The sequence below is a fragment of the Lissotriton vulgaris genome, chromosome 3_1 (genome assembly GCF_964263255.1).
Source record: "Lissotriton vulgaris chromosome 3_1, aLisVul1.2, whole genome shotgun sequence".
Taxonomy (NCBI): domain Eukaryota; kingdom Metazoa; phylum Chordata; class Amphibia; order Caudata; family Salamandridae; genus Lissotriton; species Lissotriton vulgaris.
Window position 1 is genome coordinate 22,887,939 of NC_141689.1, and position 23,797 is coordinate 22,911,735.

At 47.2% G+C, this 23,797-nt stretch overlaps 1 protein-coding gene across 1 annotated transcript in view; it reads right to left on the reverse strand.

Moving 5' to 3' along the window:
* Positions 1–3,730: 3,730 nt before the first annotated feature.
* LOC147725842 (vomeronasal type-2 receptor 26-like) overlaps positions 3,731–23,797 on the reverse strand; it is a 50,299-nt gene continuing 30,232 nt past the window's right edge. Inside the window, exons 2-3 of the mRNA XM_086962799.1 lie at positions 6,366–6,489; positions 3,731–4,614 (exon numbers count right to left, since the gene is read on the reverse strand). Coding sequence (XP_086818925.1) covers positions 3,731–4,614; positions 6,366–6,489 — 1,008 coding nt within the window. The remainder of the gene's footprint in view (positions 4,615–6,365; positions 6,490–23,797) is intronic.

The window sequence follows — 23,797 nt, forward strand, 5'->3', positions numbered from 1 at the left end:
AAACTTTGATCTCTCAGGGAGATCTTCTGGAACAAGATCTATAAGCATGGTGAAGTTTGGGAGCTTTTTGATTAAACGCTCCATAAGGTGACCAACTCGATGCTCAGAATAAAACAAGCGACTTTCAACTTCAACCTGGCCTGGATTTCAGGTTAATTCTGCTGAAAGCTAATGAGCTCCAGACTTCCAGGATTTCAAGGGTGGCGTGCAGAAAACCAAGCAAATGATGTTGATGGGAATACAGCGTAAAGACGAATCTTGATTGACTTCAAGAGAAAAGGAAAGTAAAATTTGGACCAAAGCCTCCTGCTTAGTGCATCCGATCAGGGCTCCAACAAGGTCAGCCTAAAACGTGTACTTTTTCATGGTCAAGCTTGACCTGTTGTCCCAATTTGGTGCTGTAGGTTTTTTAGCACTAGAACATGTTTATCTTTTAAAAATTAATATCTCTGGTTCCTTACATTGGATTATGTCATTTTGGTGTGTATTTGTTCTTAGAAATATAATCGTTTTTTATAAATTGTTGTTCACTTTTTATTGAGTGTTGTGTCTTACCTATTTAAATTATTGATGTTTTCAAATGCTTTACACACCGGTTTCCTAAGTTACACCTGCCTGCTGTTTACCAGCCACCAAGGGTTGAGCAAGGACATAATTTATTGAGACCTTGAATTAAGTTTTTACTTTGTTTGTGGGCTTATTACTTGTGGTAAATCCCTAATTATCACTACTAATAACCAACTTTCCAACACTATCCCAGACAACCCCTGAGCATGACCATGCAGTACCATGCCCCCTCCTCATGGCACTGTACTTGCCTCCCAAGTGTCCACAGGTCCCAATAGACATTGTGGCTTGCATAGTATGGGTATGGAAAAAAACCCAATGGCAATCCTGAATGGGATGCCTATTTGCCCCCTCATGCTACTTATTGGATACCCCTCCTTCCCCATTACCATTGATGTAGGACCCATATCTAGCTGTGCAATCTGCTGCTAACTTCCACTGGGCGCGTTGTATCAGATGGCACAGATACTCAATAGGCCCTGTAGGCCTCTGATGTCACTGCACATGTGACTAAAGACAGTCACAAATGATCAAATACATGCTTCTGTTCGGTCAATTCATGACTCTACTCCAGCAGCCCCACCTTAATTTCAGATTCTAGAGGCAATTATAATGGATCCCTCCCCATGCAGGCTGGTCATGTGACTCAATGCAGGGATGCAGGAAACGGCACCAATGAGTGTCCCCAGCAGCCAGCACGACTGGGAAACAGACGTGGCTACCCTCTCACTGTTGGCCAGTGGAAGTTCTGTTACAGCAAATCCTGGGCACTCTCCCTTAATTACAGTCTGCAGTTAGAGCAAGCCAATTATTTATACAGATTGTAGTGAACCCTGTAAAAGATGCTCATAATGGTCCTGATTGAGGATGAACGCTGTGTGTGATGTGTGGTGCCCTCATTGACTTTTTACACTTGGCATGAGACTGCCCTTCTGGCTCACCGTATTTGATGCACTTGAGGTAATCACTGGTTGCACACCTTACCATTTACAGCACATAGAGCTTATGGGGATATGTGAAGGAGGTCCCCCCAGACACACACACATTGACAGCAATCCTCCTTTAACTAATGAATCACCGACCTCCTATGTGTTGGGGCTGGCACCCTATGCTGGTGATTGGTATGGCTTTGGGACGCGCTTTCTGTCTGGAACAGTTAACGGCCTACAGGGAGTTAATACTGGCAGAATCCCTCCCCAAAGATATATGGTACTCCTTGGAGTCGTTTCTCGCTATCCAGGTGCTGTCCACATGCATCCCAGGCTTTGATGTCGGGCCCAATCTCGGGAGCCCCACAATGAAACATCTTCAGTTTTTGTCATAGTAAACAATACTTCCCACACATGGAACTCAGGGGAAATAGTGTGGGCTTTGTGTGCTCGTACTTACCTACAACTCTTGCAACCCCATAATTGGACCATTTATCATCTGAATTTTTAATCCCTGGTGAAGTTCAATGGCAATTGAACAAAACAAGTTGGCTGGAGCCTGTTTTGTGATTTCATTGAAATAAAGGAAAATAAACTCAAAGGAACAGTTGTACATCTGTATCTTTTGGAAGAGACACCTCTGTGGTGCACCTCTCCATAATGATTCAAGCTTTGCAGATGCTACATCACTCAGGGTAACTGGCCAGCCAGAGCCCTCTACCACTGCGATCCCAGCTCTATAGTTTTACTGGTTTGATTGCAATCCAATATGACTGTCAAAATCGTCTGAGCATGTGCCATCGAGATTTCTTTGTAGAGTCTTTAATTGTTTTCCCTAGCTGAGCAGTTTGCCCCCTCCTTTTTTCTCTACTCATTGTAGTTTGTTAATTGTGTGAGTAGCTGCACTGTAATTTCAGATGTTATTTGCAGGACACACTACCCCCAACATTATAGTATGTACTGGGTTGTATACTGCATGCTTATGCTTTGTTGAAATCCTAAATATTTTTTGAAAGAAAAAGTTGCTACAAGGTCAAAATCCTATGTTTTGGAGGGCCTATGAAAACAGTGTCAAGTCTTGGACTTTCAGAGTGCTTTGCATTGGCTTCCAGTAAGGGCTAAAAAAAAGTACGGCTGCATTGACTTCTGCGGTGTCTGTAACAAGCCACCAGTTTGTAGAAGAGATAAAACAATATGTATACTCCACCAGGGAGTTGACGTACACAGAGTCACAGTCTATTTGATTCCTTTTCGTCTTATCTCCAATAAATAATAAGCCATGATATTACAAACAAGGTCCACAGCACACGAAAAGAGTTCTTTGAAACGTAATCATAAATGTAAAAGAAATAAGATCATTCACAAATGGTTGTTTCTATTTGCTTTATAGGTGATCGTGGTTCTCCTTGCAGAGGAGATCCAGAGAACATGAAACCAGCCGACACGTGTTTCGTCAAAGCGGGTAGTTACCCGTGACTCTTCAGGGCTGAATAAGTACTAAAATGGGCGGTATTGGGGGACCGATGATAATTCCAACCGGGTCCAGGTTGGGTGAAAAAGGAGATGCCAACTACGGCCATAATGAGTATATAGGTCACAAATAAAGGTACCTGAGACGGGCTGGTCTCGCCGTCAATGTCAAAATCTCCAGCGTGGCAGATGCTGAGGCCAATGCGGAGTGCAGCGGGTACAAACTTTTTACCAGATACGGAAACTGCTACTTGATGAGCGCCACAGATTTCTGAATACTTTAAAACCCCTCCCATAACTCTCACAGTAAGCCATAGTATGTCTTCTCTTGGAATGATTTACACAATAGCATTCATTTTAAATTTAGACAGGTGAGCTCCACATTGGAAAATATCATACATTCCAGAAACAGAGATAATTGAAAATCACAGAAAATAAATGTTTAACATACAAGGTAAAACGGATATATGTACAGGGGAGGATTGCACATAGCAAATGTGGAAGCCACAGGCAGACAACATCAACCTAACACAGTAATTTATTTTCTTGGTACATAATTACTCAACAACATACTTTAGTTGATAACTTTTAGTTACATTATGAGCCTTTGTGCTGAGCTCTTTACCATGTTTGGGATATGAGTGAATGCTTCCATTGAAACAGTAATAGATTTTCTAATAGAAAAAGATGGACAAGCTCTTTGTCGAATCCCATGATGACAAGGGTATACATTTGATATTGTGATTATAAATTACTTCTGACTTCTAAATGCATTTTTTGTTTATATCTGGTCTGAACAGAATGATGTAACACTTGGGAATGAATATGCAGCCGAGCAGCCCAGCACTGGAAGCCAAGATGGCAAAGATCTCCACGGCCACCATGTATCGACCCTTAGTGCTAAGGTAGGCTGGAAGGAAGGATACCCAGACGCTGCAGAACACCAGCATGCTGAATGTGATGAGTTTGGCCTCATTGAATCTATCAGGAAGGTTTCTGGCTAGGAAGGCCACAGTAAAGCTGGCAAAGGCCAGCAGACCCATGTAAGCAAGCATCCCATAGAAAGCAGTGACAGAACCGTTGTCACACTGTAGGATAACCTTTCCAATTTCAGACTGAGTGTCAGTGGCTGGATGAGGAGGATAAGTGAGCAGCCAAGTGAGACAAATGACTACTACCCCCAGTGAGCACACGAGGACCATAGACGCAGACACCTGAGATCCCAGCCATCTGCTTAACCTGCTACCTGGCTTGATGGCATTGAAGGCAATTACAACAGTGATGGTTTTCACTAATACACAAGACACAGAAACAGTGAAAATAATCCCAAATGCAGATTGCTGGATCAAGCATGTTAATTGTGCAGGGTGTCCAATGAATAGAAGAGAAGTGAGGAAGGCCAGCAGTAGAGATATAAGGAGAGCGTAGCTGAGATCCTTGTTGTTGGCCTTCACTATTGGGGTGTCCCGATATCTGAGAAAGATTCCCAACACACCAGCTGTGGACATGGATAGTACAATAGATACAGATGCTAACACTGCTCCAAGGAAATCACCATAAGAAAGATAAACAACAGCTTTCTTAATACAACCATCCTTTCTATCAATGGGCCACTGGTCCTCCGGGCATCTTACACAATTTTCCATATCTAAAATACAAAACATAAGAATAAAATTTAGTTAAAAATATAACTATTGCAAAACGGTTGATTAACAAAACACAGCACACATGAAACTGAAGCTTCCGTTTGATACGAAATGTTCCAAAAGTTTCCACCTGAAAGAGCTATAGCTGCTACTGGCCTGTAAATCACAGTGATACTAAGGGGTCAATACATCATACAATTATATTTCCTGTGAACAAGATAGCACTGTCACAACACAAGTAATTACTGCAATTTGCTTTTCCATTTCTCAATGTAGACAATCTGGTGTTGAGTTTAGACAATCTTGAGTAAATGAAAATATTGATCAATGTGTTGCTGTACGATAACGATAAATCATTTAATGCTGTTGTGTTACCGCAATTTAGAATGCACCCCTCTTATTTCATGCATATCAGGTTTTCCTATTGAGTGAATGCTATTCTCCATGTTATGTTATGTTATTTGGGAATTTATTGAAGTGCACGTACACCAGCAGGTTTCTTTGCGCTGAGGTTCAGAAAAAGAGAGATCTGCCAGGCAAAGAAGCCACTAGTTATAGGCCAAAGTAAACAGCCATGTTTTGAGCTGCTTTCTGAAACGCATGTAATCCCCCTCAAGCCTCAATGAGATGGGCAAATAGTTCTAGAACCTCGGTCCCAAGAAGGTGAAACGGATCCCACCAGAGCGTATGCGTTTGAATCTGGGAACCACCAGAAGATTTAAGTGCATAGATCTCACAGTGCGCTGGGGAGAGTACTTGCTAATTCGTGAAGAGATGAAATTGGTCCCTGTTTCCTGAATAGCTCGAAAGAGAATGCAACCAGTTTTAAACATGGCTCTCTGTTCCACTGGGAGCCAGTGAAGATCTACGGTCTTTTTGATTACTATGAAACTACGAAAATAAATGGAACTTGGGACAAGACATGCGAAGATTGTAGACTCTTGGATTCATAGAATCAGGGTGGTTGCAACCTTAAAATACATTTTTGGAGTACAAACACCAAAATGCAATTCTACAGAATCATAATTTGGGTTTGCAATTCAGTATTTAGAAGGAGCTAATAATGATAATGACTCTCCTTGATATGTATTAATGTTTTGCAACCGACTTCCATTTGCAATACATTTATATTTTACTACCTCCTCAAGGGAGGTTGTAACCCATTTGCAAACAAAAATGGGTGGCTAGTGGATCCCTTCGCCATTGAGAATGTGAAAAAAATGAAGGGTAAAAATGTCATTGTTTTCTTGTGAAACACAACCCATTTTCCTTTGAGGAAACATGAGGAAAACATTCAGAATTTGTTTTGTAGCGGGTTGTTCTTATATTTAAAAAAAAAATTGTTTTATTTATAAGCAATCATAAATATGGTGCTCTACTGACCCCAGAAGACCAATATCTCTGGGATGGCTATCATTTCTGGATGGTCTCTACTGTGACCTACCTCATTAATATTCATGAGGTAGGTTGATTTGTGGCCCAAAAGGACTTTAATGTAAAAGCAATGCAGTATTTTTGGCTGCTGCACTGCGTTGCTAGAGAATTTGGTAAATAGACCCCTAGGTCAATTAATTCTCAAATGTTTATAAGAAGGGTGTGCCATAGAAGATGATAGTTATATTAAATATTTTACCAGATTTGCGACTTACAGGTTATATTTGTCTTACACTCTTCAGAATAATATAACATCAGTGCTATTGCTGTAATGAGACATGAAACATGAAGTAGTATACATTTTAATTACTTCTTTCACCTGTGATATTTGAAAACTCCCCTTCTGCACATGGCAAACACTCAAAGCAACAGATGGGCTTCCCTTCTATAGGAGCTTTACGGTATCCAGGAAGGCAACTCTCAGTGCAGGCTGAGCGGGGCATCTGTAGCTAAACAAGAGAAGAACAAGAAACATACCTTTTAGAAAGAGTGTGCTATATAAACACAATCACTGCAAGAAGGGAAACACATTCACCTACTGATCAAATAGATCTTTATTACAAACATCAGCTCACAGAGTAGATTTAACAGGAACATGCGGTTTGGTGGGTTTTAAATGAGGCCGGAGGATCCTTTCACTCAGAACACTGAACACTAAACATGAAGTAGGGTACATGAGGATAACAGATGCAAATATAAATACCTATTTAAAAGGATTCTTTTTTGATTGAACCCGGTTGTGTGCAGCACTGGATTTGAGAATGATTCCAAGACCTAGATGCTAAGTTATCCACTGAACATTCAATTGGGACCCATCAGAGTTCTTTTAGGGCTCAATTTGAATGGTTGTTCTTAGGGTAAATATACATTTCATTGAAAATTAATTTGACAAAGGAAGAATACTCATTCAACCTTAGAGTTAACTATAGGATGTGCAGTGAACAATCACAGGCTTCAAGTAAAAAAGATTCCAAGTGAGAAATCATAAATAGCGACTAACAATTATTTGCAATTTGTGATTTCTTATTCGCAATTTAGTGAAATGAATTCTGGAAAAGTAGTCGCAATTTGCGCTCCGACTCTAAGGAATGCTTTGGTATTTTGAAAACCGGCTTATGTACCAATAGGTCAGTTCACAAAAAACAGAATCGTATTTGGTCACAATATGACATTCCCTCATCAATATTCATGAGTTAGATTGCAAACTATGGTACACTACGATTGGACACAATGAGAGGGATGGTTACTGGGGTTAGCAGACTGCCATGTCTGTGATTGCTTTTAAATAAAGCAATATTCTTTTTTAAATGTAGTCCACTTTTCTTAAAGGAAAGCAGGATGCATTGAAAAATTACACAAACATTTCTTCTAAACAATCTTTGGCCACATTGATTGAAATGGGACTCACTTGCCACCATTTCTGGATTACCCCTTAACACTAGGATTTTTGGTATTACTTTAAAGTAGGTCCTAAGCGAGGGGGTCACTTTGATCTTATGAGCGGCACTACCTCTCTTTAGATTTTTTTTTACGAATTGTGCTTTCCTTACCCAATAATCCTCCTCTAGGTTTTACTTTCTTTACTTCTTTCCTGCTCATTCCTCACTCTTTAACACCTTTAGGAGTATTATCCTGCAGCTTGGGGACTTCCACCCTGCTCCCCTTACCCACTCTCCTCAACGAGTATCGGGAGATTCCCTTTGCAGTAGTATTCACATCAGTACCATTGCCCCTTCCCCCACTTTCTGTACTTGCTTTGTTAATTATTGCTCGTTTTCTTTACCAATTATCTTCAATTCTGGGGGCCCTACGGATAGAGGCACCACTAGTGCCTGTGCTTGCACCTCTGTTGTACCAGAAACAGAGTGGTCCTTGCTGTTATCGATACCCCCTCTAACCTCCACACTTCTGCTGGCTCCTCCACCGTTTCCCTGGAAGGGAATACTTACAGCTACCCAATGCCCCTGATGCACACCCAGTGCCGCTATCAGCCACGGCTGCTCTGCTGTGGTTGCTCTCTCCTCAGGACTCCTCCCAACCCCAAATAAAGGGACTCAATAGAGCTGCGATTGATCTCTCCTGCCTGGCCACCTGGGTGCTTTACAGCACCGAGCAGAACCATAGAATATACCGGTAAGCTTTGTTAGTCTCCAGCCGTAACTGTCTTTACTGCTACCGCTTCTGTTTTTTGTTACTGTTACTCCCCGCAATCAATCACAATCAATCGCGTCTCCCGCTCTCCATCACCAAAACGCAAAAATGCAAAAACTTCACTTGCCGCCTCCCAGTTCACCCGCGACCTGCCATGTTTTCCTCCTGCACAGCACTAATGTTTCCAACAGTCCAGTTTTTGAAACATCAATTAGTTGGAGAAGGGAATATAAGTGGAGATCCCAATCTGGGGAAATGGACAGGGCATTTGAGCCCAAATCGTTTTTAAGGTGTTGGCCTCAGAGATGGGGGGAGTAGATGAGTCTCTGGAGGGGGAAATTTCTCCAAATGCTAGTACGGGACTTTTAGACCAGTCCCACCATGACTCACCGGGTAGATCCTGAAACAAAAAACGAGCCAGATTGAGCTAATGTCTGTGGACCATCTAGTGCTGCGCAGAAAGAGATGTGCAATGTCGGTACAAACCACAAGAATGGGGATACCTCTATCACTAGTTTGCTTGCCAATCTCACGCAGGAGATACGTAACAGATTTGAAACCTCAGAGTTGAAATAAGGTCAGCGTGCAATGTTTTGGAGAAGAAGATATATGATTTAGGTGGAAGGACTCTAGCTTTAGCAGCAGAAGTAAGAGACCCTAAAGAAGTGGTGCAAGTCAACAGAAAATATAAAGAAGGTCTTAGGGCAAGGGAGAGAGATCAGGATGAAAGAGTGGGGCGGCTGGAGACTTTCCGGAGGAGAAATAATTAGAAAATGTTAAGACTCCCTTAGGGTAAGGAAGGAAGTGATATTAAGAGTTTTGTGGTTTGAATGCTTAAAAAGGAGCTTCAGTTGGAGGAAACAGAAGATGAAATTGCCGGAGACATGCAAAGGATCCACAGAGACCCGTTCAGGATAAATGCAAACAGATCTAAACCTAGGAGAATTTTAGGTAATTTCCTCTCGTATTCGTTGAAGGAAAAGATCCTGGCTAAGGCCTTGAAGAATAAATCGTTAGATCTGGTCGAACAAAATTAAAATAAAATTGGATCTCTTAGTAGTAACATCCAATAGGCAATGGGAGCTGGGGAAAAGCAGGGAGCCTTTAAGAAAGTTAGGAGCTTTGGTTCAGTTGAAGTTCCCAACCCTACTTAGGGGTCGATTCCGATTACGTTCGGAAATCGGCCCATCCGACTCGTTCCGGGAACGGAGTATGACCGACACCTACAGGCACCATATGACCCGTGCAGTACGATGTAAAGCCCGTGACCTACAACTGAGCCGTACGGAACACAAGCCAAACCGAACCGTAGAAAAATCAGCTATCCGGCTGGAAAATGGACAAGAGCCGCACCGACCGACACGAACCCGCAATGAACCCGACCAATATGTACCCGCGATGTCCGACACGCACAGTACGATGCAAAACGCATGAAACCCGACCAATTCACACGGAGCCCAAGCCGCACGACCGACACGGCCTGAAAACGTACCTGAAACGAGAGATTCCACCTCGATCGACTCGCATGCAACACAGAACACAATCAGCAGGAAAGACACGGAGCAGCCCGTACAAGCCAACATTAGCGTCCGACTTGGTCAGAAGAACGTCTCCAACATGCCCACAAAAAACAATGGGAAAAACACAAAAAAAGACCAAACAAGCATGACAATAAATAACAAAGCAAAGAAAGTCACAAAGACACACCCAAAACTCCACCTATAAAAAGGCAAAAAATACACTACCATGATCCTTTGCAGATACAACAGAGCAGCCAGCACAGAACAACTTGAGACACAAACCACAGACACACACACAACTCACCCATCACACAACCTACACACCATCAGCATCCCTCCAAAAGCTCTCACACAGACACCTACCAAAACAGACACCCACCCACCAACCCTCACTTGCACCCACCCATCCACCGACATCAATCCTCACCGCCACCCATCACCATGCCCCCTAAGAAGAATCCACAGTTCACAGACACTGAGTTAGAAATATTGGTAGATGAGATCCTCAGAGTGGAGCCACATTTGTTTGGCACATTGGCACAAAGGACCCCCATGTCACATAAAACCAAGATGTGGGAGAGGATCATGGACAAGGTGAATGCACAAGCACCAGTGTATCGCACAAAGACCGACATCCAGAACAGGTGGTATGACGTGCGCAGGAGGGGTCAAGATTAGATTAGAAGCTCCTCTAGAAGGAACACCGCTTGAGCCAGCGCACTGGCAGTGGCCCTCCTGCCAAACCAGTCTACTTCAGGTCCTGGGAGGAGAAGGTGCAGAACCTCCTACCACCAGAGGGCATCCATGGCCTAGAAGACATACCAGAGCCTGGTGAGTACACAACCAATATACTCAATATTGTGTCGCAATACACACACATTACCATTAAGGGGACGGTGAAACCCTGCACTGATAGCAAAGGCATAGTAAACAAAAGTCAATCAGCCCAACAACTGCATGCTAGTCAGACAAACACAATAATGGCCACATCATAGTGATTTTTAAGTGTGTCATGACATGTACAAATCTACCAACAAATAGGGCAAGACAGTGGCACTAATCTGAGTAAATATTGTCAGACATTCTTGCCATCACAACCACTATCTCACAGTGAAGCTGACTGACAGGAAGGAATAGTGAGTATGCTGGTGAAGTGTGTGTATACAAAAGCATAATCGGGTTGTTGTGCACAGATAATGCCCCCCCCCTCCCAATTGGACCATCAACATCTCTCTGAAGAATGAGTCAGAAGGAGGGAAGTGAGGGAATGCAGGGAAGGGGGTGTAGCCCAGAACATGGTGGGAGTTGCAGTCACTCACTGTGAGAAGTTGGCCTGGTATATAATGCTCACTAATTCTAGTGATCACTCTGTACCATGCCAAGCAACCCTTATGATGATTGGTTGTAATTCAACCTTGTAGACCAGTTATCCTAGTGGTAACGTGGACAAAGCAGTCTTAGGCTAAACTCTGAAAGGCATGTGAAGCCAGCTGTAATACCATACACAACCCCCTTGAATACCAAATGAAAGGGACACTACACAGATATATATTGAAAATATATATTGATTTATTAACTATAAAATCCCCTGGACTCCTTATGAGCACAGAAGCACAAGCGTTAAATCACAAGACAGTTTAAAATACACAAAAGTTGCACAATATGGATGAGCCCTAGGGGCCACCTAAACCATATACTAAGAAAGTGGTATAAGAGATACCAATAGGAAAGGGAACAGGCCTAGGGCCTTGGGAATCGCTGGAGCTATTCGAGACTAGCAGTGACTAAGTCGGGAAAGGCCCGCGGGACTCGGGTGCAGTGTTCAAAGTGCACGCACTTTCCAATGTAAAGTCTATGGTGCGTAAAAAGTACAAAGTTAAAGAGTTAGGAACCTTCCGAGTGACCTAGGACGCTGAAACTTAAGACACAGGCCCTTGAGATGTGTACCAGTGTAGGAACACTGGCGGAGCTGAGTTACCTCACCCACAGGAAGCGGGTGAACAGGGTCGAAGTAGTGTTGGGTTTCGTCCCGCTGGTCGATGGTGCTTGGAGCTGAAGATGCTGCAGGCGGCTCGATGTGAAGAGTTCCGGTGGATCCAAGGGTGGATCCGAAGATGTGAAGACCTGAAAGCAGAGGGGACAATGTTCAAAGTCACTAGCCAGTGACTACCGTGGAACCAGATTGGAACCAGGCGATGTCGGGTGCAAACAGGCGTTGTGGGTAGCTTCTCTCTGCAGCCACGTGGACACCGGGGGTCGAGGACGTCCAGGCGTCGGTCACGAGCTGTCCCACGCAGGCTTCTCGCTGTTGGCGGTATCGGCGACCTGATCGGAGAAAACAGGCCTTGGCTAATGCAAGCCATGCAGGAATCAAAAGATGCTTAACACTCGGACCAGCAAGGTCAGAGCGAGTGCTCCTTTTTACAGGAGCTTGGTTCGGTCTGGAGCAACCAGACCTGCTGTGTAGTTTGTCGGTTTCGTTGCCAAGATGGCCGCTGACCACGTGGCTAGTGGCCGGGATGGCGCGTCGAGTGGCACAATGCAAAAGGGCCCCACGCAGATCATGGAGATGCTGGGGGGCTGATCTTCGGTGCAAGGGCTGCTCGATGGTGGGGGTTCTCAGTCCCCAAAGCACAACATCGAGGATACCTCAGAAGCTGCGCAGTCAGCTTTTCGAGTGTCTTCCAAGAGGTCCGGTCCCACGTCACTCAAGGCCTCCACGGGTCCCTTCTTTGCAGGGACTGTAGATCGGGCTCTGAGAGGTCTGAGAGTCTGGTTCTTGTCGGGGTCTGGGCTCGGGCTCCGGCAGGAGGCGGCGGCAAAGCAGACGTCGAGTTGCTGGTTGGTGCCTGTGTTCACAGGGTGGCCACTCCTAGGCCACAAGGGAGATTCTCTTCAGTCTTCTGAGCAGCAGAATGTCGAAGTCCAGTCGTCTTCTTAGTTTCAAGTTGATTCAGGATGATCTGCTGTGCAATGGCACTGCTCCCACTCTTATTCCCAATCTGAGGGGTGGATCACCTACTAGGTCCCTCCTCTGGGCGGAACCAGGAAGGGGGGCGGTTACACCCCCTTTCCTTTGTCCAGTTCCGCGCCAAACCTGTTATGTTATGTTATGTTATGTTATGTTATGTTAATAACTTTTATTAGGCGCACAGCTGCCCCAGCAAAGGGGCGTCCTGGCGCCTGATCAAGTGCCACAACACAACAAATCGATGCTGGAAAAGAAAGGGAATCAGTCAACGGTAGGGAACAGATAAGTTTTTATGGCGCGTCTGAAGAGAGTCAGACTGTTCAGGGCACGAATATGGACAGGGAGAGAGTTCCACAATCCTGCCGCTAAAACTCGAAAGGAACAACCTCCCATCCTACTCAGTCTGAACCTGGTCTTAACCGCCAGATGAAGAGATTCCGACCTGAGAGCCCGCGTAGGAACATAGGAGGAAACAAGATTCGCAAGGGCTGGAGGAGAGGAAAGTTTCAAGATCTTAAATGTCAGACAAAGAGCCTTAAATTTAATTCTCTGTCTGACCGGCAGCCAGTGAAGAGAGGTCAAGACTGCAGAGACAGAGCATCGTCTAGGAAGGCCAAAAATGGCCCGCGCCGCGGCATTCTGCACCCTTTGCAGCCTAGTAGCCTCTGCCTGATTCACCCCGAGCAGCAGCGCACTCCCATCGTCCAGCCGGGATAGAATGGAGGCTTGGACCACCAGTTGCCGAGTAGGGGGGTCAAAGAATTTGAGGACTGGTCTCAGTCCTCGCAGAATACCATAACAGGTAGCTGCAATCTTCTTTGTGTGGCTGGTAAAGGAGAGTGTAGGATCCAGCCAGACCCCCAAGTTCTTAACTTCGGCAGCAGGGATGGGAGTCACCCCCAATTCTGGAGGCCACCACTGGTCTCCCCAGAGTTCCGCCTGCTTCCCTAGGATCAAGACCTCGTTTTTTTTGGCATTTAACTGTAGGCAGTTAGTGCGCATCCAGTTTGCCACGGCTATGAGTCCTGCGCGGAATCTGGGAGCATTTACCTCAGGGTCCCCACTGAGTGTCACCGCCAGCTGCGTGTCGTCGGCATACGATGTCATGGTTAAGCCACATTGTCTGACGACTGCAGCCAGCGGTTTCACATATAAGTTGAACAAAGTGGGGCTCAACGCAGAGCCCTGAGGGACTCCCAGCCCCAATAGATGGAAAGAGGACTGACCAGGTGGAATAGCCACTTTAAAAACCGGTCCGAAAGGAAAGAGCGAAACCATCGGAGGGCCGTCCCCTCAATTCCCACTTCCTCCAAACGCTGCATCAAAATGTCATGAGACACCGTGTCAAACGCGGCGCTCAAATCTAACAAGAGGAGCGCCGCTGTCTGCCCCGCATCCAGCACCGTACGCAAGTGCTCAGTCATAAAGAGCAGTGCAGTTTCGGTGCTGTGTTGTGCACAAAAAACATTCTGGCTCTCGTCTAGAATATTATTTCGAGAGAGGTGGGCAGACAAGATGGAGTTCACGTGTGCCTCAGTGACCTTGGCGGTCCAGGGCAGGAGGGAGATGGGACGATAGTTCTCAGGTAGCAGGGGATCTAGATTAGGCTTCTTCAAAATGGGGCTGACCACTGCCTGCTTCCAGGAGGAGGGGACCTCGCCCTCAGTGAGTGAGAGATTGATCAAATCCAATATAGGCTCACGACAAAGGGGCGGGAGAAGTGTAAATAGCTCTGGCTTAAATGGATCTAAAGGAGAGCCAGATTTAATTTTGAGGCTCAGAGTGTCAAAAGCCTCGGCAGACATAACAGGCAGGGAGGACAGAGTTTCGTGGACCGTAGCCATCACACCAATAGGCTCAACCCCAGGCACAGATGGCATAAATCCTCGGTAGATTGCCTGCACCTTCTCCACGAAAAAGGATGCCAAACTTTCACAGTGAGAGTCCGTGCAGATTTCTAGCGAGGTGGCCCGTTTCCCCACCAGGTCTTTGAGAACCTTAAAAATTAATTTAGATGGGTTAGGGCTGCTCAGAAACTCAGAAGCATTCTATGCAGCCCGGATTGGCAAAATGCCCTGTGATAGATTTTAAGCTGGGCAAAATAGAGAGATTTTAAAGTGGGATAAAAGGATTTCCTCCAGGCCCTCTCAGCTTGCCGGCACGTTCTCTTGAGCTCGGCAAGAGTATCATTATACCATGGGCTGCGCGTTTTAGCGTGACATTTCGACCAGCGCAATGGTATAAGAGAATCAAGGGCGGTTAGGACCCAGTTACAGAACTGCTCATATCCTTGTTCCACATTCAGCAGATTGCCCAGGGGCTGCGCCTCCAAGATCTTGACAAACTCCTCCAGCTTGAGCTTACGCCAATTCCTTTTAAGGATCAGTCTGTCCACAGGTTTACATTGTGGGTCATCTAAAGGGCAGGAAACTTTAACCAACAGATGATCAGTCCAACCTACCACCATCGGGTCAGATACCCTAGCCCGAACCAGTGTGGTAAAGAAGGGGTCAAGGATGTGACCTCCTATGAGGGTAGGGGAGGTAACTAGTTGGTTCAGTTGCATGGCTTCAAGGTCCGCTAACAAAGAACTGATGGGTGAGGATGACGTTTGGTCAAGATGTATATTAAGGTCACCTACGATGTTAAAGTTAGCACATCTAGGAGCTAAGGAGCTGACCACATCAGCAAGAGCGGCCTTGAAGACAGTGTCGTTCCCTGGTGGGCGGTAGATAAGCAGGCCGCTAAGAGTAAACTGATGACTGAAAGTGACCTTAAAAGAAGCGCTCTCGCACATCGGTAGATCAAGAGCTTTTCAATCAACCGGAAAGCAAGATTTTGTCGCCATGGCTATACCACCTCCCCTAGACGTGCGGTTCAGAGTAAACACTGTATAGGTGGAAGGGAATGCCAGATTGATTATAGCAGTGTCAGCGTCCTGAAGCCAAGTCTCAGTGAGAAAGATAAGGTCAGGAGAATCCTTATCGATCATGTCCCGTAGGGACTGATGGTGCTTGACCAATGATCTCACGTTCAGGCTCCATATGCTGAGTACACGCTCAGTAATATTAGTACGAGTACTTAGGGCAGTCCTTTCAACAGAGCGCACCCCAGTGGGGGTATCAAGAGAAAGACTGCCACAGGCACAGTCATAAGGCCCCGAAAGTGGGAACACCGAGTCATGAACACACACCGAGAGCCCGAATCTAATAGAAAGGAGATCGGCGTGATTATACCTGATCGTTGCAGAATTATGCATGGTGGTATAATGGCTAACAGCCAGAGTCCATAGCCCGCACCCGCTACCTCGACGCGGACGAGCGCAGACGGGCAGGACTCTGGCACGACTCCGGCTAAGCGACGGCGATCCACTGCGCGTTCCCGCTGCGCGGGAGAGGACGACTTTAAATAGGCGTCGCAATGAGCAGCTCGAGCGCCGGGACGCTCCAAGATGGCGCCCGCGAAAAAGAACACTCACCCAATCCAAAATGGTGCCTACAAGAATCCAGCCCCGGGACCCGGACCCGCCAAATGGCGGTGCGTATTCCACAAATTATGTGCAGGTAAGGGGACAGGTGCCCAGGCAAAGTAGTCAGATAAAAGCAGGGGATAAGTCAAATTAAAGTAACCCAAATACACAAAGGTCGTTAAAAAACGCAGCGCACTAACAGCGCGACCTGCACTAATGCAGCACCTAATCAGAAGGAAAAGCACGCGAGTCCGCCTTAAATAGGCGTCGCAATGAGCAGCTCGAGCGTCGGGACGCTCCAAGATGGCGCCTGCGAAAAAGAACACTCACCCAATCCAAAATGGCGCCCACAAGAATCCAGCCTTGGACCTGGACCCGCCAAATGGCGGTGCATATTCCACAAATTATGTGCAGGTAAGGGGACAGGTGCCCAGGCAAAGTAGTCAGATAAAAGCAGGGGATAAGTCAAATTAAAGTAACCCAAATACACAAAAGGTCATTAAAAAACGCAGCACACTAACAGCGCGACCTGCGCTAATGCAGCACCTAATCAGAAGGAAAAGCACGCGAGTCCACCTTAAATAGGCGTCGCAATGAGCAGCTCGAGCGTCGGGACGCTCCAAGATGGCGCCCGCAAAAAAGAACACTCACCCAATCCAAAATGGCGCCCACAAGAATCCAGCCCCGGGACCCGGACCCGCCAAATGGCGGTGCGTATTCCACAAATTATGTGCAGGTAAGGGGACAGGTGCCCAGGCAAAGTAGTCAGATAAAAGCAGGGGATAAGTCAAATTAAAGTAACCGAAATACACAAAGGTCGTTAAAAAACGCAGCGCACTAACAGCGCGACCTGCGCTAATGCAGCACCTAATCAGAAGGAAAAGCACGCGAGTCCGCCTTAAATAGGCGTCGCAATGAGCAGCTCGAGCGTCGGGACGCTCCAAGATGGCGCCCGCGAAAAAGAACACTCACCCAATCCAAAATGGCGCCCACAAGAATCCAGCCCCGGGACCCGGACCCGCCAAATGGCGGTGCGTATTCCACAAATTATGTGCAGGTAAGGGGACAGGTGCCCAGGCAAAGTAGTCAGATAAAAGCAGGGGATAAGTCAAATTAAAGTAACCCAAATACACAAAGGTCGTTAAAAAACGCAGCGCACTAACAGCGCGACCTGCACTAATGCAGCACCTAATCAGAAGGAAAAGCACGCGAGTCCGCCTTAAATAGGCGTCGCAATGAGCAGCTCGAGCGTCGGGACGCTCCAAGATGGCGCCCGCGAAAAAGAACACTCACCCAATCCAAAATGGCGCCCACAAGAATCCAGCCTTGGACCTGGACCCGCCAAATGGCGGTGCGTATTCCACAAATTATGTGCAGGTAAGGGGACAGGTGCCCAGGCAAAGTAGTCAGATAAAAGCAGGGGATAAGTCAAATTAAAGTAACCCAAATACACAAAGGTCATTAAAAAACGCAGCGCACTAACAGCGCGACCTGCGCTAATGCAGCACCTAATCAGAAGGAAAAGCACGCGAGTCCACCTTAAATAGGCGTCGCAATGAGCAGCTCGAGCGTCGGGACGCTCCAAGATGGCGCCCGCAAAAAAGAACACTCACCCAATCCAAAATGGCGCCCACAAGAATCCAGCCCCGGGACCCGGACCCGCCAAATGGCGGTGCGTATTCCACAAATTATGTGCAGGTAAGGGGACAGGTGCCCAGGCAAAGTAGTCAGATAAAAGCAGGGGATAAGTCAAATTAAAGTAACCGAAATACACAAAGGTCGTTAAAAAACGCAGCGCACTAACAGCGCGACCTGCGCTAATGCAGCACCTAATCAGAAGGAAAAGCACGCGAGTCCGCCTTAAATAGGCGTCGCAATGAGCAGCTCGAGCGTCGGGACGCTCCAAGATGGCGCCCGCGAAAAAGAACACTCACCCAATCCAAAATGGCGCCCACAAGAATCCAGCCCCGGGACCCGGACCCGCCAAATGGCGGTGCGTATTCCACAAATTATGTGCAGGTAAGGGGACAGGTGCCCAGGCAAAGTAGTCAGATAAAAGCAGGGGATAAGTCAAATTAAAGTAACCCAAATACACAAAGGTCGTTAAAAAACGCAGCGCACTAACAGCGCGACCTGCGCTAATGCAGCACCTAATCAGAAGGAAAAGCACGCGAGTCCGCCTTAAATAGGCGTCGCAATGAGCAGCTCGAGCGTCGGGACGCTCCAAGATGGCGCCCGCGAAAAAGAACACTCACCCAATCCAAAATGGCGCCCACAAGAATCCAGCCCCGGGACCCGGACCCGCCAAATGGCGGTGCGTATTCCACAAATTATGTGCAGGTAAGGGGACAGGTGCCCAGGCAAAGTAGTCAGATAAAAGCAGGGGATAAGTCAAATTAAAGTAACCCAAATACACAAAGGTCGTTAAAAAACGCAGCGCACTAACAGCGCGACCTGCGCTAATGCAGCACCTAATCAGAAGGAAAAGCACGCGAGTCCGCCTTAAATAGGCGTCGCAATGAGCAGCTCGAGCGTCGGGACGCTCCAAGATGGCGCCCGCGAAAAAGAACACTCACCCAATCCAAAATGGCGCCCACAAGAATCCAGCCCCGGGACCCGGACCCGCCAAATGGCGGTGCGTATTCCACAAATTATGTGCAGGTAAGGGGACAGGTGCCCAGGCAAAGTAGTCAGATAAAAGCAGGGGATAAGTCAAATTAAAGTAACCCAAATACACAAAGGTCGTTAAAAAACGCAGCGCACTAACAGCGCGACCTGCACTAATGCAGCACCTAATCCTGGGTCTGGAAAGTCCCAGGACCGTTTTGGACTGGCCTATGCACGGGGACACCTTGTGTGCCCCGGGCATGTCTGATTCTATTCAGCCCTGTCCTACCCAATACACAAAACCCTGTCTGGGGTGGTGCTTGCACCTCCCAAGGCAGGAAACCCTTTGTCCAGGCCACCATCTGCCGAGTTTCGGTCAGCAGCAGGAGGCCAGACTCGTGTCTGTGGTGGCAGCATCCATTTTGTGATGCTGAGGCTCTGGTTAACTTTAACCGGGGTTAAGGCTACACACATGTCGTGTCCGTCTAGAAGGGTGGAATGCTATCCCCGTCAACAGAACTGTCGAGGGGATAGTATTCCAATTTGTATGACACCTTACTCGACATGTTTTGATAAAGCCAAACCAAAGATAGCATTTAACCGCGAGGATTATAATGCACTTAAGAGTATATGGTATGGCAATATCCCGGAACAGCTTAGGGAGTGGTTCCCGACAGCTGCAGACAGGCTCAGCTCATGCTAGAGCACCATCTCACATATTTCCAAGCACTCTGCCTCCAGGATTGATGAGGCCTTCCATAGGAGTGGCTGATAGGAACATATGTGTCCAGTTTAGGGTTAGGCACAGGCATACTGTACCTAAGTAAGAGGTGATTACCCCAACTTACCCCAGCTAAGTGATCAGCCAGTTGTGTCAAATATGGAGGCCAGGCCAGGGGTGGCACAATACATGCTGCAGCCCCTGGTAGGCCTTGGAAACACCTATGCCCTGGGTACCTAGGGTACACTACTACAGGGGCTAATAAGGTGAACCAGTTCCAATTCGTAATGCACCTAAAGTGCATTGGCAGTAATTTAGAGAGAGAACAGCAGGCTGGGGGTCTGATTAGCAGGCCCACAGCCACATTAAGTCATAAACCAGTGAAGCAAAAAGCAAAAATTTGGGGTGACCATAGGATAGCAGACCCTACTCTCCTACACTCACGATCCTCAGCCACCTACATGACCCAGCAAGCCCACACTGCACCATGCTCTCCTCAGAGGGGGTGGAGATGGGCTGGCAAATACCATGGGACTGGGCTCTGTTGTGGGGAGCCCAAGGCCCTGCTGGGAATTGGCCACCACCAAACACTAGAACCCCACTGTCTGCCATCTTGTCAGCACAGGCACACACCCTCACAGGGAAGCAGAGTCAGAAGTAGGGAAGTGAGGGCATGCTGGGAAGGGGGGTGTAGGCCACAGCATGGTGGGAGCTGCAGTCACTCACAAACCTCAGCCACCTACATGGCCCAGCAAGCCCACACTGCACCATGTTCACCTCAGAGGGGGTGGACATGGGCTGGCAAGTACCCTGGGACTGGGCTCTGTTGTGGGGAGCCCAAGGCGCTGCTGGAAATTGGCTACCACCAAACACCAGAACCCCACTGTCTGCCATCTTGTCAGCAAAGGCACACCCCCTCACAGGGAAGCAGAGTCAGAAGGAGGAAGTGAGGGCATGCTAGGAAGGGGGTGTAGCCCACAGCTTGGTGGGAGTTACAGTCACTCACAAACCATTAGATACCTACATGGTCCAGCAAACCCACACTGCACAATGCTCACCTCAGAGGGGGTGGAAATGGGCTGGCAAGGACCCTGGGACTGAACTCTGTTGTGGGGAGCACAAGGCCCTGCTCGGAATTGGCTACCACCAAACACCAGAACTCCACTGTCTGCCATCTTGTCAGCATAGGCACACCCCCTCACAGGAGATACTGAGTCAGAAGGAGGGAAGTGAGAGCATGCTGGGAAGGGGGGTGTAACCCAGAGCATGGTGGGTGTTGCAGTCACTCACAAACCTCAGCCACCTACATGGCCCAGCAAGCCCACACTGCACCATGCTCACCTCAGAGGGGGTGGAAATAGGCTGGCAAGTACCCTGGGACTGGGATCTGCTGTGGGGAGCAAAAGGCCCTGCTGAGAATTAGCCACCACCAAAAACTAGTACTCCAATGTCTGCCATCTTGTCAGCACAGGCATAAACCCTCACAGGGAAGCAGAGTCAAATGTTGAGAGGGATTACACTCCTGTGTCAGCCACCTGATGGCCCGTGTGGACCAATGACCATGTACATCGCAATCCATACATGAGCTGGGTATGCGCACACATCAACATGCACATTTAAAGGCTTCATATTGGCAGGACAATGTGCTACCACAATATCAAACTCTGTCTGTGATGACTCAAACAATGCAGTGTTCAGGCATGCATCCTGACGTCCCATTGCAAATGTCATATATATCAAACATTGTTACAAAAATCAAGGAGTGGTGAATGGTTCTCTCTTCCTGTGCAACCTAGTTCATTACTTATTGTGTTGCCTCCATTCAAAGCTTCACATATGTACACATGCGTAGTGCATGATATCATGCTTTTCTGCATCAGTGTACTGTAGCAGCATCATCATTGGCTCCCCATATTTGCAAATATGCTGTGCCTCCCCCTGGAGGTAAAGTGGCGGGTTCCCCAGTAGTGCCCAGAGAGTAAAACTGAGAGTGGGTGTCTGTGCTCAAGTGCTGTGAGTCAAAATCACACACAACACCCAAAGGCAAAAGAAAAATGGTGTGCATTGTGATGTATGAAGTTCCAAACAAAGGCATGTATGGATCCAACTACTGATCCACCGCACCAGGGTCGGTCACTGTTGGTCAACATGTTGCAGCCCCATGTTATCCTAGAGCTAATTTCTCCTCTGGACACTACTGGGAAAGCAGCCAGTCTACCTCCAGGTGGAGGCATATTATATTTGCAACAATGGTGACCCAAAGTAAATGCTGCTACAGTACACTGAGGAGGCAATTCTAGAAGCACCGCCCCATTCCTGTATATGTATATGAGGGAATTTACTAAGGAATGAAATCATGTAAATACCATGGCTGCACATGGTGAGTGATCCCTTGCCCCCTCCTTCATTGTCAGTACTACTCATTGCAAGATGAATGTATCCGTACCACTTCCTCCCTCCTTGTTGCAATATACATAGGTTAACCATTGATGCCTGTAGTTACACAACTGACAATGTCTGTCTCTTCCAAACACAGGTGTTATCGGGGAAACAGCAGCAGGTGAAGAGGAGTCCCTGTCCCAGACTCTGGTGGAAGATGAACTCTCTGGTATGTATATGGCTCTGTCCTCTTCGGATGACGAAGATTAACCTGGCACCTCTGGTGTGAGTCATCATGCAGCCCCATCATCAGAAACACCTGCACCCCCTGCAGCAATGCCAACAACATCTGGCCACAGACCTAACACCCCCGCCAACATGGACAGACCTAGGACACCAAATTCAAACAGCAGAGGGACACCGGCCACCCAGGAAGCTACGAACAATGACACCAGAAGCAGCACCCAAGGAGGCCCACGGTCAACTGTGCATGCCACCACAGGTCCAGCCCATGTGTCTAGGGGTGGTGAGAGTGGTGTTAGGCAGAGGTCATGGCCTGCGGAGGGATCTGGACTGTCTGCTGACCCCCAACTGGATTCAGCCAGGTAGTGGGGATCCTCAAGGACATGCAACAGGAGCAGGCTGGCCATCATGCACGCATGGAGGCCAAGTGGGACAAACATACTGTGGTGCATAGCGGCATAGTGACCTGTCTCCGCCAGAACAGCAGAAATATGTCCAGACTTCCCTGTGTGCCCACAACATCTCTTACAACAACATCTGCAAATTCCACAGGAAGGGAGGATGAATCTGGTGGAGAGTCTGATGCACTGCCGAGGCCTGTACTTGAGGATCCCCTTGAAGAAGAAGAGGGGTCATCCTAAGAGGGACAAGTGAGCCACAGTTGCCCATGCACATCCCCCTGGAACACAGAAGCTGTTTTGGATACTGGTCTTTGTGTGCAAAGTGTTCACCTTGTTGCACATCACACAACTCCCCAACATGACATGGAGGGTCCATGTTGTACCAATGTCGAAGATGAATGTGGACTTCACTCTGGACATTTCATCTACCAATACCTCAAACTCATCTGTGAACTTTGGATTCTAAACCTCATGTACAGCACTATCTCCACACATTTATGTAAATAAACTCACTATTACACTATACTTGCCGATGTTGTGATTTAAATTTGTTAGTGTCATGGAGATGATGAAATGCTGAAGTACACAGTGCATGCTGACTACTACAGCAATGTCATTACCGTTATGTGACTCATGTTGATGTGACACACATGAGGGAGACACACCAATAGGGCACCACAGCACATACTCACCATGGACATGTGACACATTGCCTACAAAGATGTTTGCCAGATATGCGGTGGAATGTACAGACACCACACCTTTCCACAGTCAATGCAAACAAGCTCACAGGTGAGGTAACCAAATGTCAGTCAGATGTGTGAAGACATACAACACACAGAAGTAAGTGAAGCACAGGTTCATTACAAATCAGAAACAAGTTTATTACACAACAGAAGCAAGGTGAATCCACATGACGGGGCACACGGTCACCAAGTTTCGTCAAATAGCGCTTCAGGGGTGTCTGGTACATCACATGATGGCATACTAGAAGTCCCACCCTGGTATTGGATTCTGGTTGTCAGTGTCAGACTTGACCAAGCAACTGGCAAAGTACCTTGGAAAGGACAGAAATGAGACACAGTCAGAAGCACTCCAGAACAGGATGGAAATGCAATAATCATGTCACAAGCAACCTACACAGTAACAAATTAGCATGTCAACACCACTGTGGACTACAGACCATCTGAGAGGACACATCACTGCACGCATCCAGTCAAGTACCAAACGGACAAACTCAAACAGCAACTGAGCTGCACAAACACATCACAGGCTGACTCAGGACATTG